The 18,009-nt window shown below is 39.0% G+C and overlaps 1 protein-coding gene across 2 annotated transcripts; it reads left to right on the forward strand.

The window, feature by feature from the left end:
- Nucleotides 1–1,852: 1,852 nt before the first annotated feature.
- On the forward strand, nucleotides 1,853–17,133 carry LOC121728321 (luciferin 4-monooxygenase-like). Of its 2 annotated transcripts, XM_042116477.1 has the most exons (12): nucleotides 1,853–1,901; nucleotides 5,027–5,180; nucleotides 5,854–6,061; nucleotides 7,591–7,795; nucleotides 8,950–9,072; nucleotides 9,416–9,590; nucleotides 10,017–10,157; nucleotides 11,978–12,103; nucleotides 12,311–12,394; nucleotides 13,569–13,715; nucleotides 15,242–15,407; nucleotides 16,674–17,133. In XM_042116477.1, exons 2-12 carry the CDS (start codon nucleotides 5,031–5,033, stop codon nucleotides 16,799–16,801), a joined length of 1,653 nt encoding a protein of 550 aa, XP_041972411.1. In that variant the 5' UTR covers nucleotides 1,853–1,901; nucleotides 5,027–5,030; the 3' UTR covers nucleotides 16,802–17,133. The 2 variants fall into 2 exon arrangements, with proteins under 2 accessions (XP_041972411.1, XP_041972412.1); XM_042116478.1 differs by lacking the exon at nucleotides 1,853–1,901 and having other exon boundaries at nucleotides 5,011–5,180.
- The last annotated feature ends 876 nt before the right edge of the window (nucleotides 17,134–18,009 follow it).

Below are 18,009 nucleotides of genomic sequence, written 5' to 3' on the forward strand. Positions count from 1 at the left end.
AAATTTTTTTTAATAAACAATTAAATATGCATTTCATTAGATTAAATTAACGAAGAAATCCATTTATTGCTGTATTTTTTTGTATTAAATTATATTTTACATTTAGTCGCACAACGGAATCTGTTTCGTCGAAAATTCGATTTTGTTTCAATAATATCAGAATAATATAACGTTTTCAGCGTTCTTTTTAACTTATTCCATTAGTTCAATATTTTTCCTTGTATATGACATTCAAATAAAGGTAAATAAATGACCTTAAAAAATATAGACATATTTTTGCAAGGGTACACGTTTTTTTGAAAATGCCCTACTGTTAAATTATATAACTATGCAATATGCATCTTATCAAAACTCACAAAAATTTGCTTAATAGTAATCAAAAAAATTTGTTCTAGGGTTTCCTGACTAATATTCCCACCAAAAATATGAAAAAAAAAACTTTCGCAGGATCAGCTAACAGTATGAAATTATTCTCGTGTTAATTTAAGATTTAAAGTAATTGCTGGACGGATTGTTTTAAAATTTTGTGTGCTCGATCAGTGGGTCTTACAATCGGCCCACATACTACAATCGTCGCCTGATATCGAGTGTCCTCCGTTCACAACTGACTTCCCCCAGCCACGCCTCCTTCGGCACGGGTCGGATCGCACCGATTGGATTGGATTTTTGTTGTCGAGTTGAGTTCTCGTCCGGGTCAGGGCATTAGAGCCCTAACACAGACCAGACCTCAACCCGACCGAGACCGACTGATCCCGAATCTGACAACAGCTTATCGCCGCCGTTCGGGGAGAAACACAACTGCCCATTGAGACTTGGCTGTTTCCACAACCCAATCCCGACAGGGTAAGCCAAGCCCGCTCCCTCCCCCGACACCACAATCAGGTCTGAGGTCAACCGGTCCACCGGCCGATCAGGCGCCCGCTTGCCACATCCGCTAGATATTTCAAACGAGCGTTGCCCGGGGACACCACGCCGCCGTCACGATTACTCCATTAGAATCCATAATACCGCCGACGTACAGATTTCAAACTCAAACTCATTTTTTTTTATTAAGAACAATTTTTTTTAAATGTTTTCTGAACGTCGGGAGTGTCGGGACTATACTGGTGCCTACCACCGATTCGGGAATTAACCCGGCAAGAAGAACCGGCGCGCGGCGTAACAAACTCGCACGGGGCCATCTTTTACTAAAAGATGGAAAATTACAAAAAATACATAAAATTACAGTGTCATTAAAGTGACTAAATAAAATACAACAAGACGTGTATTATATTATATAGAAACAGCTCTACAGGGGGCGACCTTATTCCTGTGGTGTACTATATTTTGTACTACTTGTGGTGTACTGATTTCATGAATATTAATTTACCTTATTCATGAAATCAGTAACTTTATAGTATGCTTTGATACACAAACATTCTTCAACAACTTTTATAAATTTATTAAGAGATTTTGAACTTATCATAAAGGGATCTTATTATAAAGGCGTATACATAATTATAGACCTTTAAAATAATTTTTACTTTATTTAGACTTTATACTATATATACTAGACTTTATAAGTCTAGTCATCGGAATTAAGTCAGACGGCACACCCGTGACATTTCGTGCAGGTAATATAGGAGGGAACAACCGTATGACAACAGTGATAAGATAGCTAATTCTTTTCTATGTACCGCTCTTTATCAGGACCAAATTTTATCACAGTTGGATGTAGTTTCGGAGCCTTAAAGGCTTCGAATAAACAAACAAAGACACGAATCTTTTTATAAGATACACATTCGTTAGTAGATAGGCTAGATTAAAGTATCTACAGTTGTGTAGTATGATGGTAGTAACTAGTATCAATTTATTAGGAGTGCAAGATAGTAGTCTGCTACTCTTATCAGTTTATTCGCTTGGTAAGTAGGTGGTGGAATTTTTTATAATATAAATATTTTGTAAATTCTTGTATCCTTAAATACCCTGGATTCGTTGACAAACTTCATAAGTTTTGTCAACAATTTCTTCAGTTTATTTAGGGTGGGTTGCACCAACATACTTTAACTATAACAGCTGTAACTTTAACTACAATGCAAAATGTCAAATCTTTGGTTAAAGTAAAAAATGGACGCCATATTTAACCGTTATGGTTAAATATGGTGTCCATTTTTGACTCGACAAGGTTTTAAATGCACGTGGCAAAAAAAGGAACTAACGCTGTCATCAATCATCATACAAAAACGCCATTTTTGACAGTTCTCCTTTACCAACAGCGCCCCCGCCCACGTTCATTTAAAGCCTTGTCTGACCAGCAACGTCTTCTGTCAAATTCTGTGGTCAAAGTTAAGGAAGTTAAATTTAGCCTTAACTATAACCATAACTTTAACTTTAACCACGCTTCTGGTGCAACCCGGGTGGGTTGCACCAGAAGTCGTAGTTCCTTTGCGAGGCGAGAGACACCCTTAAAAAGTTTTAAATTCATTTCTTTAGATTTCCCGTACTATAGGTATATACACTTACAGCGTGTACGCGATGCATCTAGTATCATTATACAGGGTGTAACAAAAACAAGTGATAATACTTTAGGGTGTGTATGTGTTCCTTATAGAGAGTTCACTGTGAAAGTAGCAGCGCTGAAAGACCAAAAATTTTTTTCACTTTTGTATGGGCAAGCGCCCGAACGTCACGAGTTTCCTCATACAAAAGTGAAAAAAAAATTTCGTCTTTCAGCGCTGCTATTTTCACAGTGAACTCTCTATAAGGAACACATACACACCCTAAAGTATTATCACTTATTTTTGTTACACCTTGTATATGATGGCACGTGGATGGCACTATCATTCCTTTTACCGACCGCGACACTGCTGGCACTGGCTGGCTGGCTGTCACAAAAAAGGTACATGGCATATTTGCCCTATGTACGTACAGAACTTGTTTCTGATATCTGTGACCTGTGTACAGAACGAAAACATTTTGCATTACATGCGTTACCGGACAAATACCTACGATTTGTATATTATGTGCATGTCCGGTATCGCCCTGTAGGCACAGAATATATAATAGACAAGCTGTAGGCGTGGGCGTATTCATAAATGAGGAGATCTTATTAGTAATTAGACCAAGGGTGGCCAACACGCGGCCCGTGGGCCACATGCGGTCCGCCGTCTGTTACCTTGTGGCCCGCGGAGCCGAGCACATTTTTTTAAAGTAAAAATAGTTAGTACTAAAATTACCTTAACATACCTACTATAAATACAAACAAAACCGACTATAGTCTATAAATGCAAACTAAGCACTTCTTTTCTTTTACTCAACACATGCTTTTAATATGTCTAATGCCGCGGCCGCATAATATGCGTAGAGCTTTACGCTAAAAACGATACTATTGGACTATCTGCGTGTATCGTCCAATAAATTATTGGGTATTATTGGCAATAATATTATCGTCTCATTTAATTACTCATAGCACATCGGAAGATAGACGCAGGTGCGGCCGGGCCGTAATACAAAAGTCGTAAATACCAGTCTTTAAACTCACCTAATCTTAATACAGGGATATAAAACAATTAAATCTAATACTTTAACCACAGAATATATAATATTTAGTACTCCATAATTTAACATTATCTGCAGATAGATAATAATTATTATCGTTAATTCGTAATTATGTTGTAAGGTTCAGCTTGATACCAAGGGTTTAGCAGTTAGCACTATGATAACACGAGTAGCAGCAGCAGTTCTTAGCTTTACCGAATGTGAATTCTATGAAATCATGAGACTACTATATTATTATCTATGCAGGACATAATATTACTGCAATGTTTTCAGTTTTCACACTAGAAGACATCTTCGCATTTTTAAGAGAGATTTCTTTTTTGGGACATGTGGGGAAGATTAATAGAATAAAATGAGCAGCATTTTGTATTAGAGGCAGCGATGATTGATTCATTATGAGCTGTTACCGCCAGGCAGGACCATCGATTCTGAACTGTACTGCGAACAACTGATGAGATTAAAGCAAGAAGTTGAGAGAAAGCGGCCGGAATTAATCAACAGAAGGGGTGTGGTTTTTCACCATGATAACGCACACACACTCACACATCTTTGGCCACTCAGCAAAAATTACGGGAGTTTGGCTGGTAGGTGTTAATGCATCCGCCGTGTAGTCCTGACCTTGCACCTTCAGATTTCCACCTGTTTTGGTCGCTCATCATCACAAGAGGACTGCCAAAACCACTTGTCGCAGTTTTTTCACCAGAAACTCCAAAATTTTATAGCAATGGGATCATGTCCCTACCAACAAGATGGCAAAAAGTTATCGAACAAAATGGCACCCATATACTGTACATAAACTTAAAAAAAAATGTTTTGAATTATTATATAAAATTCGAAGAAACTTTTTCCCAAACCTAATATTTAGATGTTTAAATCGTAAAATTCAAATCATTCAGTATTTATGAAGGAATCGGTGGAGTAGCACTAAATACTGTGTTCGGTCGTCTAAAATAGGACCTTTTTATGTGATGCGCACATAAAAAGGTTGAGCAAAGAAAAAATATAGAACCTATAATAATCACCCTGTGCTTCAACTCTAATGTACTATCAATGAACTCTAAATCACTGCCCTCATGTGATATATAAGATAATATATCACATGAGGTTTTGCGCACAGCTTTTTCAGCATGGAGAATTCGATTCACTCTGTTGAGGAATTTAGAAATCCTTTCTTGTTCCAATTGAAAAAATCCTTTATATAATGTAGTCGTGTGCGACATTTCTTCCTTTAAAAAGTTGCAAATCAGTTAATCGATAATGATCTTTGCCATTTATAGATGAGACGAACTGAATTAATGTACTATCAGAGAAGTTGATACATAGGCACTGCACGAACCTACGACGTTTGGTCGGATTATGTCAATTCAGTGATTGCTGTGATCTGTCTGATGAGTATGATACAACGCGACCAATTTACGTAGTTCCGCCATCTGCCGCATCTGCCTTACCTTCTCTGATAAGTAGTAGGTACTTTTTTAAACAATTTCAGCACAATGTCGGGAGTCCTATCGCACGCGATCACGTGGTTCATAGAGGAGGTGGCGGCGAGGGTGGTGGCGCAGACCAGGATACCCACCGACAGGCACCACGTCGGCAAGATGCTGCTGCAGAACCTGAAGGACGCACCGGACTTTGTGTTACAGGTACAAGAAATGCTAATTTGCTGTTGGTTCCTGCCCTTCCATGCAATAAACGTTTTTTTTTTTATCATAATTGACAAAGGTAAAACAACAAGATTTTAGAAGAAATAGACTAAGTATATTAATATTATCATCATCAATCATCATTCATAAGCTTTGAGTTTTTTTATTATTATATCATTGTGCATAAGCTTACAGTATTCACCAACAGAAAATGCTTGATATCTCTCTTTAGTCTCAACTCAAACTCATTTTTTTTTATTCAGAATAAATTTTTGCAAATACTCTCTGAACGTCGGGTCTTCACTGGTGCCTACCACCGGTTCGGGAACTAACCCGGGCGAGAAGAACCGGCGTAAGAAACTCGCACGAGGCCCACTTTATTTACCAAAAAAAGTGAGAAAAACATTAATCTTAGTGTTAATAGAATTCTGGCATCTACATTACACACCTAAGCCTAAGCCCACAGCCTAAGCCACTATTAAAGGCAATACATAAATAAGAAACGTGCTTATATTATATTCTGTAAATTCTACAACACCCCTGTCTTCTTTGACCACTCATTTTCAATTCATGTATTTTAGCTTTACTGACAAATCTAATAGCGAATAGGGTAAAAACTTTGATTTCATATTTATAGTTTTTCTCTTTTCTACACCGAGCACTATCTTTTCAGATAGATGGCGCTACCGGCGAGACTCACACATACAAAGACGGCATGGACCGCTCCATAAAGTGCGCCACAGCGCTGAAGAACCTCGGTCTCAAAGTGAATGACGTCATAGCCGTGATGGGCCCGAATTGTCTGGACCTGCCCATCACGCTGCAGGCGGGCACATACCTCGGGGTGACGGTAGCCGGCTTCGATAACAGATACAGTATTAGTGAGTATAATTTTTTACTCTCAGGGATATTGTATGGTAGCGCTGGATGTATTGTGTGATTTGGTCGGGTTATGCCAAGTCCAACAGATATTATTGCATAATATAATGGTACGAGATACGGTCGCGACCTCCTTGGGGATCGCAAAGTTTCTGTCGGTCGCCAAAGGTTGAGAATACTATTTCAGTAAAAATAAAACAATAAAGATGAAAAATAATACTTAACCAAAGCATATATGTATACATAATATACATATAATTATAAACATACGTTCACGATAAAAATGGGAGTCGCGAAATATCACTATTGGGGATTTTTCCATTGCCCTTCGAGCCGGAAATCGCATCATGAATAGAAAAGATTGAAAAACTGTGTGATACGTCATCTGCTTGTATATCAACGTCAATCAACGTCTCATAATTATTATAGGTCTACCAGAATCTGACGGCAAAATGACTATGGTTGATAGTTGCATTTTAACTCCATTAATGCGGCCCTGCCGCCGGCTAGTTACACATGCATGCCGCCGGCATCGGTGGCAAGGCAGTCTGAAAGCCGGCGGTATAAGCCGGCGGCATGTGTGGATGCGCCATAATAAAAGTCCATTTGCGCCTGCCAAAAACTATTTATCAAACCAAATAATTTTTATTTAGCATAATTTTTTTATAAATATTTTCTGAACGTCGAAACTATGGTGCCTGCCAGGCTGCCACCAGTTCGGACACTAACCCGGTGAGAAGAACCGGTGTAAGAAACTCGCAATTTATGAAATCAACCTCATATTATTGTAAATCGTGAGATTAAGTATGAGCAATTTCACAGACTGACAGTGTGTTTAAATAATAATAGTTATTATAATGTTAAACTTTTGGCGCTTGTGTTCAAAGTTATCCCATTTTTAGCATCTGCACTACACTAGGCATTTTGTATACAATGTTCCATTTACGGCAATATAAGTAGATGCTAGTTTGTAGCCAGGTATTTTGAATAAATTTTCAGTCCCCCTTTTTATGAAAGTTTCGGTCAGGCATATAATATCAATTGCTTGAAAATTTTTGGATAAGTCAGCTAGTAATATATATCTCCTCGCTCTTATTTACGGCGCCAGCTATATTTTGATGAAAAATTGTGAGTTGAGACTCTTTAGGATCGAAAAAATGTATTGTTTATTATTGAATTCGTCTTTTTTTGGAAGTAGTAAGGTATAGTGCCTTTTCTAGGAAATGTGATAGAACGATCAACAATTTTTGTTGAAGAATTTTGCTGTATGTAGTTAAACTTATTTTTATTTTCAATTATTTGGTGTTTAAGATCTGATATAAATTTTGACTTATAATCGATACTGTCTATTTCAATATTAATTTTTTCACATATTTCTTTTAAAAACGAATTTTGATATATGCAGTTTCTAATATTAACCACTCTTACACTAGGAAAATTTCTGAAGGTCAATGCTAATCTTGTTTGTATATTGTTTAAAATATAGTACTTACTATTCATGGATTTTATCGTTGCTCCTATTATGTTTCAGGTGAATTCAGCGGTTTGTTCCAGCAGTGCCCGCCAAAGGTTGTCTTCTGTCCTAGTGCCAACGTAAACAACGTCCAGAAAGCCCTCGAGGGTCTGAACATAGAAGCACTTATTGTCACTTTTGACAAATCCGATAACACACAGTTATTGAACTACCAACAGTTCCTTGACAAATATTCGGATAATACGCCTGCGGACAAATTCACGTGAGTATGAAAATCTTCCCTCGACGAATATTATGGTTACACAGCAAATCTAAAGAAGATGATGGCAGTGGCCAAATTTTCTCTGTTTATTTGTTAAAAACTATAACTAACACTTATTAGTAAGTACGCTATGATGAGTGATTATAATAGAGGTAAACACAAATAAAACACAATATTACTTGCATTTTTTTACACCTGATCATGATTTATATCGAAACCGGTCGTGTTTAAGTTAAATTTGTAGTAATTAATGAATATAGTGGAAAAAGTGCAAGTAATATTGTGTTTTATTTGTTTTTAAAATTAATTTCCACCAAGAACCCACAGTACAATCAATTATGTATATGTATAATAGAGGTGGTTTGCTGTATGGAGATGATGATGATGATAATGACGATGATTAATAAAAGCGACATAGGCATATGCTTGTGGCTTTTTAAAGTATGACGAAATTTCTAATCGTGTTTCTTAAGAGACTGAGTTGTTCTCAGGTTCATCGTTTTTTGATCCAGGGTCTGTTATATCACAATACTAGCTGATGCCCGCGACTTCGTCCGCGTGGACTTCAGTTTATAGCGCGCGATGTCAACAAAATTGGTGTCAAAAGCTTTTATAAAAAAACCCTGGTATCCCTTAAATCAATACAGCTGTGCAGTGTGCACACAATAAGTATTTCATTTTTTTATATTAAACTTTATATTTTATGCCAAATTTTAAAGCTTATTTAGTCCTCCAATTACACAACTTTACCCATAAACTATTTATCATTGATAGATTTAAGGTTACGTCACTGCACAGATAAAGTACTGAGTTATTTAATACCGTAGAATAGATATAACAATCGAAAAAAATCGAAACTTAAATGTAAGGATACCACGTCTTATAGAAAGACTTTTGAGCAAGCGTCAGCGCGATGTAGAAGACGCACGGCGCCATCTATTATGAATTGTTGATGTCGATATTTTCATGGAAATAAGATATTTTTCCACATCAAAATGTAGCCTGTCCTTTCTCAGACTCTAGAATAACTGTGTACAAAATTTCATTGCAATCGGTTCAGTAGTTTTGGCGTGAAAGCGAGACAGACAGACAGACAGACAGAGACACTTTCGCATTTATAATATTAGTATGGATTAAGTTCACCGATTTTTCAGGCCAAACGATTTTGACCCGTCGGAAGTGAACAGCATCATAGTGTCGACGAGCGGCACCACCGGCCTGCCCAAGATCACCCCGGTCACACACAAACAGATGATGATCGCGATCCCTATCGCATTGTAAGTCATTTCTTGTCTCTACTCGTTGGCCCAGTATAGGCAGTTATAAACATATAGAGGGGCATATTTTTCTATAAACATAAACAGCTTCACGGTTGTCAGGATTCAGGATCCAATATGGTGAGGGGATAAAAATTAACTGAATAATTTGGTACGGATTTGGTACTGGATATTTTTTATTAAATCAACCAAATTACCAACTCAGTGAATGTCTTATAAGTTACAACACTGAATGATTTAAATTCGTCCACCAGCACGTTTGCTTTTGTATGTAACTGCTATTTTGTAATATTTATTCCAAACCGGGATTTATAACAATTGTATTTTTATGCTTTAATTCCAGCGCAGTATTCGACACGTTCCCGACTCCCACGGAGCTGGTGCTGTGCATGTCGCCCATACAGTGGATATCGGCGCACATATTAATTGTGTTGTCGGTGCTGACGCGCTTCCCCGTCGTCTACACCTCGCAGCCCATCACCCCCCACCACATGTACGAGCTGATCAACAAGTACAGGGTGAGTGTCACCTGATTGACTCATTCGAGAAATTCTTAGAATATTAGCATTTCCTTAATTTTTGAAGAATCATACTTTTATGCCCAAGGAATGTTTTGGCGTCCAACAAAGAAGTCGTAACTGTCCTCCGCTGTTCGTGGCAATCGCTTACCATCTGGAAGTCTATCTGCTCGTATTATAAATCCTAATATTATATACCTACGATAAAACTGAGGTCACTGTTCTAATTGGCTTAGCACGGCACGATAATATCACCCCACCGTTTCAGGTTTATGTTAAAGTGAATCCATCTGTCCTTTGCGAACGACTCCATTAATTTTGCCGTCAGAAATGTGCCTTACCCTGCCATGCCATAGCAAATTATAGAACAGAATATCATTGTTTAATACGATCAAATAAGAACCCAAACACACATTACATTCACAGCCAACGTTCATGATATTGAGTCCGACGTTCCTGACGACGCTGCTGAAGCCGGGCCAGAGCGAGCAGTGCGACTTCTCCAGCCTGCGCACCGTCTTCGTCGGCGGCAGCGCCGTCTCCGCTGAGCTGGTTGCTGTCGCAAAGGTACTATCAGAGAATTTGATTCATATGCAAATGGCGGACCTACGTAGTTTTGTCGCGTTATGTCAAACCCAGCTGTTGCCAAAACAACTCACATCACAATTATAACATTGAATTGACATGATCCGATCAAATGACGTAGGTCTGTCGATGGTACATATAAGTTGACCCAACTTTAAAGAAGATTATTTCATCATTCATGTGGCTGTGCATATATTTATTAGTGTGTTTTTCAAGTAGAGCAGCTATGGCAGAAGGGTCCTAGAGCGGATTAAGCGGCACAATCCTCAACTTTGAATGTTTCTACTACAGCAAAGCCTCGAACAATGAAGGTGCTCACAGAAAACCGGCGTGAAACAGCGCTTGCGCTGTGTTTCGCCGAGTGAGTGAGTTTACCGAAGGCCCAATCCCCAACCCTTTCCCTTTCCTACTCTCCCCTATTCCCTTCCCTACCCTCCCCTATTACCCTTATATTCCCTCTTAAAAGGCCGGCAACGCACCTGCAGCTCTTCTGGTGCTGCGAGTGTCCATGGGCGACGGAAGTTGCTTTCCATCAGTTGACCCGTTTGCTCGTTTGCCCCCTTATTTCATAAAAAAAGGTGTTAGAAATGAATTTTATTTGCCACCAGGTGCTGCATTGTAGCTTTATGGTCTATCTGGTCTATCGTGTCAAATAGGCAGATTATTGTTACACATGACATCTCTTTCGTGACATATGACAGCAGTTTGACACGACAGACCCGGAGGCTACATAGCGGCACCTGGTGGCAAATAGAATTTCAAACAGGGGCGTCTTTCCCTTAGGTGCAATGTGTGCGGTGCACACGGGCGCCGCGGTCCTAGGGGCGCCGAGTGCCGCTCGCACACGGCGCGCGCCCGCGCTGGCCGGCCGCCACGGCCCACGCTTTATTGATCAACGTAAAAAGAACTCCAGTTTGCAAACATTTTTGTGTAATATCCGAAGCTCTTCTTATATTTGTAGAATTACAGCAAAGCAAGGCGCGCCATGAGCGGCTCGGCTTTTGCAATATAAATATTATTTAATCTTTATTTTTCAACGTGAAATGAACCTTAAAACACATAAATGAAGATTATATTATTTGGTGTAATAGTGAGTGTCCTATCGCTCGTTTTTCAAAATAGGTAGTGGGAGGATACAATAAAGGATAGATACAAAAAAGCACAGTGTTCTAATTTAGAAAACAAACTGTGCCATGCTGGCTCTTCGGATGTAGAGAAGTTAGAGCTCTTCGATGAAATCAAATGAAATGATGTTGTGATGATGTGATGTTTAATAAGTATAGATCATGAAATTTAAAGTAAAATTGAAGTACTAAAGCGATATAAAATTTACGTTTTGGGGTTAGGCTTGTTAGGGTCAGTCAAGACTCAAGAACACATCATGGTCAACACCGAAAAAAAACTTCAATCTACAAACAGTTTATAAAAATAGAGTTTGTTAGGTATCTATTTTATATTGGAGAAATTTGATAGTACCTATGTGATAACTTGATGTGCTGTTATAGTTCGTCTGGTGGAACGAAAGAAGCCACCGCTTAGAGTCCTCATCCTTAAGCGGCCGGACAAACTGTACTTTTACTTTGTACCTATTTCATTTTGACCGCGCGCGCGCTTGTTAGGGGGCGCTAGGGTAATGTTTGCACACGGGCGCCACATGGGCCAGAGACGGCCCTGATTTCAAACACCCCCATTGAACACTTTTTAAGAAAATAATAATTCACGTTCCATTTCGGCATCGTGCGTCACTGTGTTGCATTATGGTCTGCAATTGGAAACGACATTAAATGCTTTTTTTATGGCAGAAAGCGGCTCCGAACGCACGATTCTACGCGCCGTACGGTCTGACGGAGTGCGCCGGCATGGTATTCTCGGGCGAGGATCCCACGGGCAAGTCGTCCGGCCGGGAAATTGGACATCTCAAGTATAGGGTGAGCGTGGTATCATTTTTGTACACAAGTACAAAAATCCCATTCTATTGTAGTCTCCAAGTCGACTCGAAGTTGAGTTGAGTTTGGAATGTCTAGAGTATGATATATATATATATATATATATATATAATATTCAGATTTGAGTCTGGAATATAGAAAAAACTAGAGAACTAAACATAAAATTTACATCGTAATATTTTGTACCAGCTTGTGGACCCAGAAACTGGCAAGGACATCACGGAGCCCGACGTACCTGGAGAGCTGTGGCTGAAGGGTCCTACAGTTTTTAAGGTAAATAAGTAAAACTAACTGTAAGCCGCTGAATGTGAGCAAACTCAATAGCTCAATAGAATAGCGTTATAATGTACTGCCGTTTTGTGGAAAAAAGTGTTGTATATATATGTTACATTCAAAGACCGAAATCGCTCAGTGAGCGAAAAAATAGCTCACAACGCGTTGTGGTCACAGTGAAACAGCCACGACGCGAAATTCGCATTGTCGCTCTAATGAAAACGGCCACGACGACGCGTTCTGGCAATCACAAAAAGACCATAAAGCGAAATTCGTGTCGTGGCTGATATGCTATTCGTTTTTCTTGATTTTTTTTTTTTGATTGATTAATCATCCATAGGTATTGAAGATTATAAAATATTGGAATTACCACGCGTACTACAAAATATTTTTTCTTTTACTAAATCACTGCATAACGTGTAAATTATCATTTTTATTTATAAAATATCCAAAGTTCCTTATAACCATCCGTACTAATATTATTACTGTCTATCTGTCTGGCGCAACGTAGTTGCGGGCATCAACTAGTAGTAGTTATTATAATATATAAATTAAGTATATAAATTAAAATAAAACTATATTTTTATTATTTATTGGGGTCAGATAACTTTATATTAAAAAAAACAACAACACGTTGCGCCTGACAGACAGACAGACAGTAATAATATTAGTACGGATAGTATGGAACAATGGATGTTCAAATTTGATCTTCCATACCTATGGACGATTAATTAATCAAGAACAAATCAAGGAAAACGAATAACCTTATGTTCTTTTTGTGATTGCCAGATCGCGTCGTGGCCGTTTTCATTAGAGCCACCACGTGAATTTAGCGTCGTGGCTGTTTCCCTGTGACCACAACGCGATGTGAGCTATTTTTTCGCTCACTAAGCGATTTCGGTCTTTGAGCGTAACATATAATATTATAATATGTATGGAAAATGGAAATATCATAAACTTCGTAACGCTCTTTCTCTTCTTTCTTCTTTCGTTTGAAAACACTTTCGGCGGCAAACAATCAATTTAGGGAGCTAACATTGAATTGACATAAGCCGACCACATGACGTAGGTTCCCCGTCTGCCTATGAATCAACTTCTCTGATAGTACATGTTAGTTAAAAATATTATTATTAGATATCCTGTAGTAACGGATTGACATTATAATTACCTGTAGGGGTACTACAACAACCCCTCGGCGAACGCGTCGGCGCTCACACCAGACGGGTGGCTGAAGACGGGCGACATCTTCCACCGCGACGCCGACTACCGCTACCACTTCGTCGACAGACTCAAGCTGCTGCTCAAGTACAGGAACCACCAGGTGAGAGCATGAATACCTGAGCCTCACGGATGACGGGTGGCTGAAGACGGGTGACATCTTCCACCGCGACGCCGACTACCGCTACCAGTTCGTTGACAGACTCAAGCTGCTGCTCAAGTACAGGAACCACCAGGTGAGAGCATGAATACCTGAGCCTCACGGATGACGGGTGGCTGAAGACGGGCGACATCTTCCACCGCGACGCCGACTACCGCTACCACTTCGTCGACAGACTCAAGCTGCTGCTCAAGTACAGGAACCACCAGGTGAGAGCATGAATACCTGAACCTCACGGATGACGGGTGGCTGAAGACGGGCGACATCTTCCACCGCGACGCCGACTACCGCTACCACTTCGTCGACAGACTCAAGCTGCTGCTCAAGTACAGGAACATCAGGTGAGAGGTTTCTTCGATAAGCTGTAGCAGACCAACTCGCGCTAAAGTCCGGTATCGTGTAATAAATAATGTAAAATAAATGTATTAAATGTCTCTCAATTTTAAATGTAATAAGTAAAAGTTGTGATAAAAATGAAAAATGATGAAAATTGAATTGTAAAGTTGAATGTAAAAATTAAATGTCAAGGAAATGTTAGATATAAGTAGTTATTGCAAAATTGTGACAAGGATGGAAAAGTTATCTATATATATAAAAATGGATTTTCAAATGTGTTAGTCGCGCTAAAACTCGAAAACCGCTGGACGGATTGGGCTGATTTTAGTCTTAAAATGTTCGTAGAAGTCCAGGGAAGGTTTTAAGGTGACACGAAGTTCACCGGGACAGCTAGTGTATGTATAAAAGTAATAATGTCTCGCACAAAATGTAAATATGTAGGTGTAAATAAAAAGATGTACCTATAACTGCTTAAAATACGAACATATAATAAATAAAGAAATGTAGAAATTGTCCCTTATCATGTAAGGGGGAACAAGAGGTCCCAAGTGAAAAAAAAAAGTCCGGTATCGCGCTATCGAAGTTTTCTGAGTGCGACAGTATATTATAATTATCACAAGAGCTGAAATCAATCTAATAGACGTCGGACTGACCGAGCATGATTTTTCTTGGTGGCCCCAACACTCCCATATTTCCAAATATCAAACATGTGCTATATATCTGGCCAATTTGGTCAATTTGTGCCGTGGCATGAATACGCGAATTTCTTTCTTTTATAGCTGCGTTTCCACCAGAGCTGCGACGTTTGTGCTCTTGAGAATTGCGCTCAGCGAGGTCAGGCAAATGAAGTGATTTTGTTGGTTTCATAAACACATTTATCGCAACGCAGCTCCGATGAAAACTCACCATCTACTACTTATTGATTTTTTGCCGAGGTCCAAGCCTAAACACTCAAGAAGCGGTTATCTGACAAGTTACTGCCTGTGAGAACTGAGAATAGTATTTCGTGGTCAAAGTAGATTGCTAAAATATGATTGTTATTGTTGAAGGACCGATTCTTTGGCACTAGGTATTATGATACCTAGTACCAAAGAATCGGTCCTTATTGACTAACAGCTATCTCTGTCTCGCAGATCTCCCCGGTGGAGATAGAGAAGGTGATAATCAAGCACCCGGGCGTGCTGGACGTGGCGGTGACGGGCATCCCCGACGCCGAGGAGGGCGACATCCCCGTCGCCTGCGTCATCCCGCAGGACGGCTGTCACGTCACCGCGCAGGAGATCAAGGACATGGTTAAAGGTAGGAGAATGTCAACATGACTTCCCATAAAGGATGTTGGTAAGTCGCCATTTACGTTTACTAAAATATGGCGGAGACCAAGGACAAACCGAGGACATGGTTAAAGGCAAGGTCTTCTGTAGAAAGCTGGCAAGCCGACAATCGACATAGATTCGATGCCACATAGCGCTGAACAGAAACCCAGACGCTGAGTGTCACGTTGACGTTTACCAGCTCACGGACATGAGAGCTAGGTGGTAGGACAGCTATGCCAGAAAACGGATGAGACACCTTTTAAACTTCTACATGAATATCCTGCTTTACTACGAGGCCGTAATAAGAACCTTGGAGGTACAAATACTTTTTAACAGAGAAAATTCGTAGCTAGAATCGCAATTTATTGGGCTGGGGATGGTACTCTAAGGGAGCATACCTATACTACGTGACCTACTTTTTAAGATTTTTTGACATCAAACCTATTTCGAATTGACACGCGGGTGTTCTACTCCTGCATTCATAACATTAATGCCTATTAAAAATTGAAGAAAATAGAAAATTTCCGATTTTTCGTCTCCTCCGTACACTGTGCGTTGGTCTGTCAACTACCTAGGAATCAATTTCCTCGATGTTACCTACTAGCTATTTTAGTCACGACTGTAGTTCAAATTGTAATCGCACACCAAATAGTAAATATATGATCACCAAGCTTGACAGCTCCACCAAACTTCAAAATGCCTGAAAAGTGACAACTGTGCCTATTTTTTTTAATGGCTGTTTGCTATAAATAACCATAATAAATGCCAGTGTCAAGTATTAAATGGTGAAAAAAATGCTTTGCTTTTTCGTATGACGTTTCTCTCGGCGAAATTGACTACGTGACAAAACTCTAGGCCCCCTCCCCCCCTCTCGTGACCGAGCGTAGTATTTTGAAGACCCCCCCCCCCCCTAAATAGGTCACGTAGTATGGGTATGCTCCCTAAACTACTCTAAAGCAAAGTCACATAAATACGTCAAGCTAATATTATGCCTAAGTGTGCCCCTAGAGTCTAGACCATCAATTTTATTCTGCAATATCATTGAACAATAATTTATTTAACAATAAGATTGAGAGGCGGGCGCGTTTCAACACTAGGCAGTCAATAATATTGCACAATAAAATTGATCATCTAGGGGCCGCTAACGAAGACAATGCTTGTGAGTATATTCAGGCATTGGCTGTGTGAATTTTTTTTATTTTTATGTGGCTCTACATAGTTTTCGTATATTTACGTGAAGTTAATGTTTCAGAGGAGCTATCAGACATCAAGCAGCTGAGAGGAGGTGTGGTGTTCCTGCAGGAGTTCCCCCTCACCTCCTCCTCCAAGGTCGACAGGACCAAGCTCAAAGCCATGGTCAGAACAATGGACAGACAGTAGGATAATACAACCATTATAATATTATTATGTATCACGGCCTTTACACTTCGGCTCTCGGGTCATGATGGACAATCACAGTAATCGATTAATTTTGCATTCAATTCGAATTTGAAATGTCATATTAATTTTTAAGATTTCGATTGCGAAGTTAAAAAGAGTAGTTGAGTCTTTCGCCCAAAAAATTTCGTCCCAATGGGACGATAGACTAGCTATAAGAATTTTTTCATCCAGCCCTTCGTCCGTATACTTGGGGACACAGAAATAGATCAAGATCTTGATATATTATGTCTGTGCTTGGGGAGGAAAGACTCAACTGGTCGTTAAAAATACAAAATGTATGGGATTTAACATACATTTCGCCAAATCCGCTACATTTTATGTTTGTTTACTATCTACCACATTTAATGTAAAATTAAAGTATTCAACCCTGTAAAACGTGTAGACTGTAGAGATTATTTAAATATAAAGTTTGTTATCTAACATTTAAGAAGGAATATAAATAAAAACGAATTTAAATAATAGAGTGTTTTGAGATTTATTACCTAATCCGTAAATATATCAACATAAAAATAAATTAAAATAATAAATAAATACTAACTTCATAACAAGCAGTGAGCTAACGTGTTAATTGGAATGAAATAATAATCGTTAAAGGTTCTAAAGAAAAATCCCACCAAAAATATGATAAAAGTAAAACAACTTATACTAGAACACCTATTTGGTAAAGGCGTTGAAATGTTTTTTAATTGTTTAGTTTTGTTTGTATTGTTTACCAAATAAAGTTTGTTTGTTTCTTTCTTCTTTCTTTCTTTCTAATATCGTGTTTTAAAAAGTAATAGAAACGGAGGCCCCAGGGCGAAGCAAAACGGCAAAACAACGCAACGATGACAAGTAGAAATGCCTTTTATACCTTACGATTATGTACCACCTAAATAAATTGTGTAAATTTTATAGGACGGACGGACGTTTTATAAAATAGCAGCGCAGATCGCTACGCGATCAAAAACACTTCCTATTCCTAGCTTTTCATACATCTCATCTCTGGCTGAGTTTGGTCCCTTGTATGTTTAAAAAAGATATTTTAATAAATAAAAATATTATTAATATAATTAGGCAATTGCATAACTTTTATCGCGGGATTTGAGCGCGGCGACCGAATCAAGAAATTCCGTAACGAAAATAAACCTAACACTCGTCTAATGTCGTTC

Source organism: Aricia agestis, chromosome 6 (assembly GCF_905147365.1).
Source record: "Aricia agestis chromosome 6, ilAriAges1.1, whole genome shotgun sequence".
NCBI classification, from domain to species: domain Eukaryota; kingdom Metazoa; phylum Arthropoda; class Insecta; order Lepidoptera; family Lycaenidae; genus Aricia; species Aricia agestis.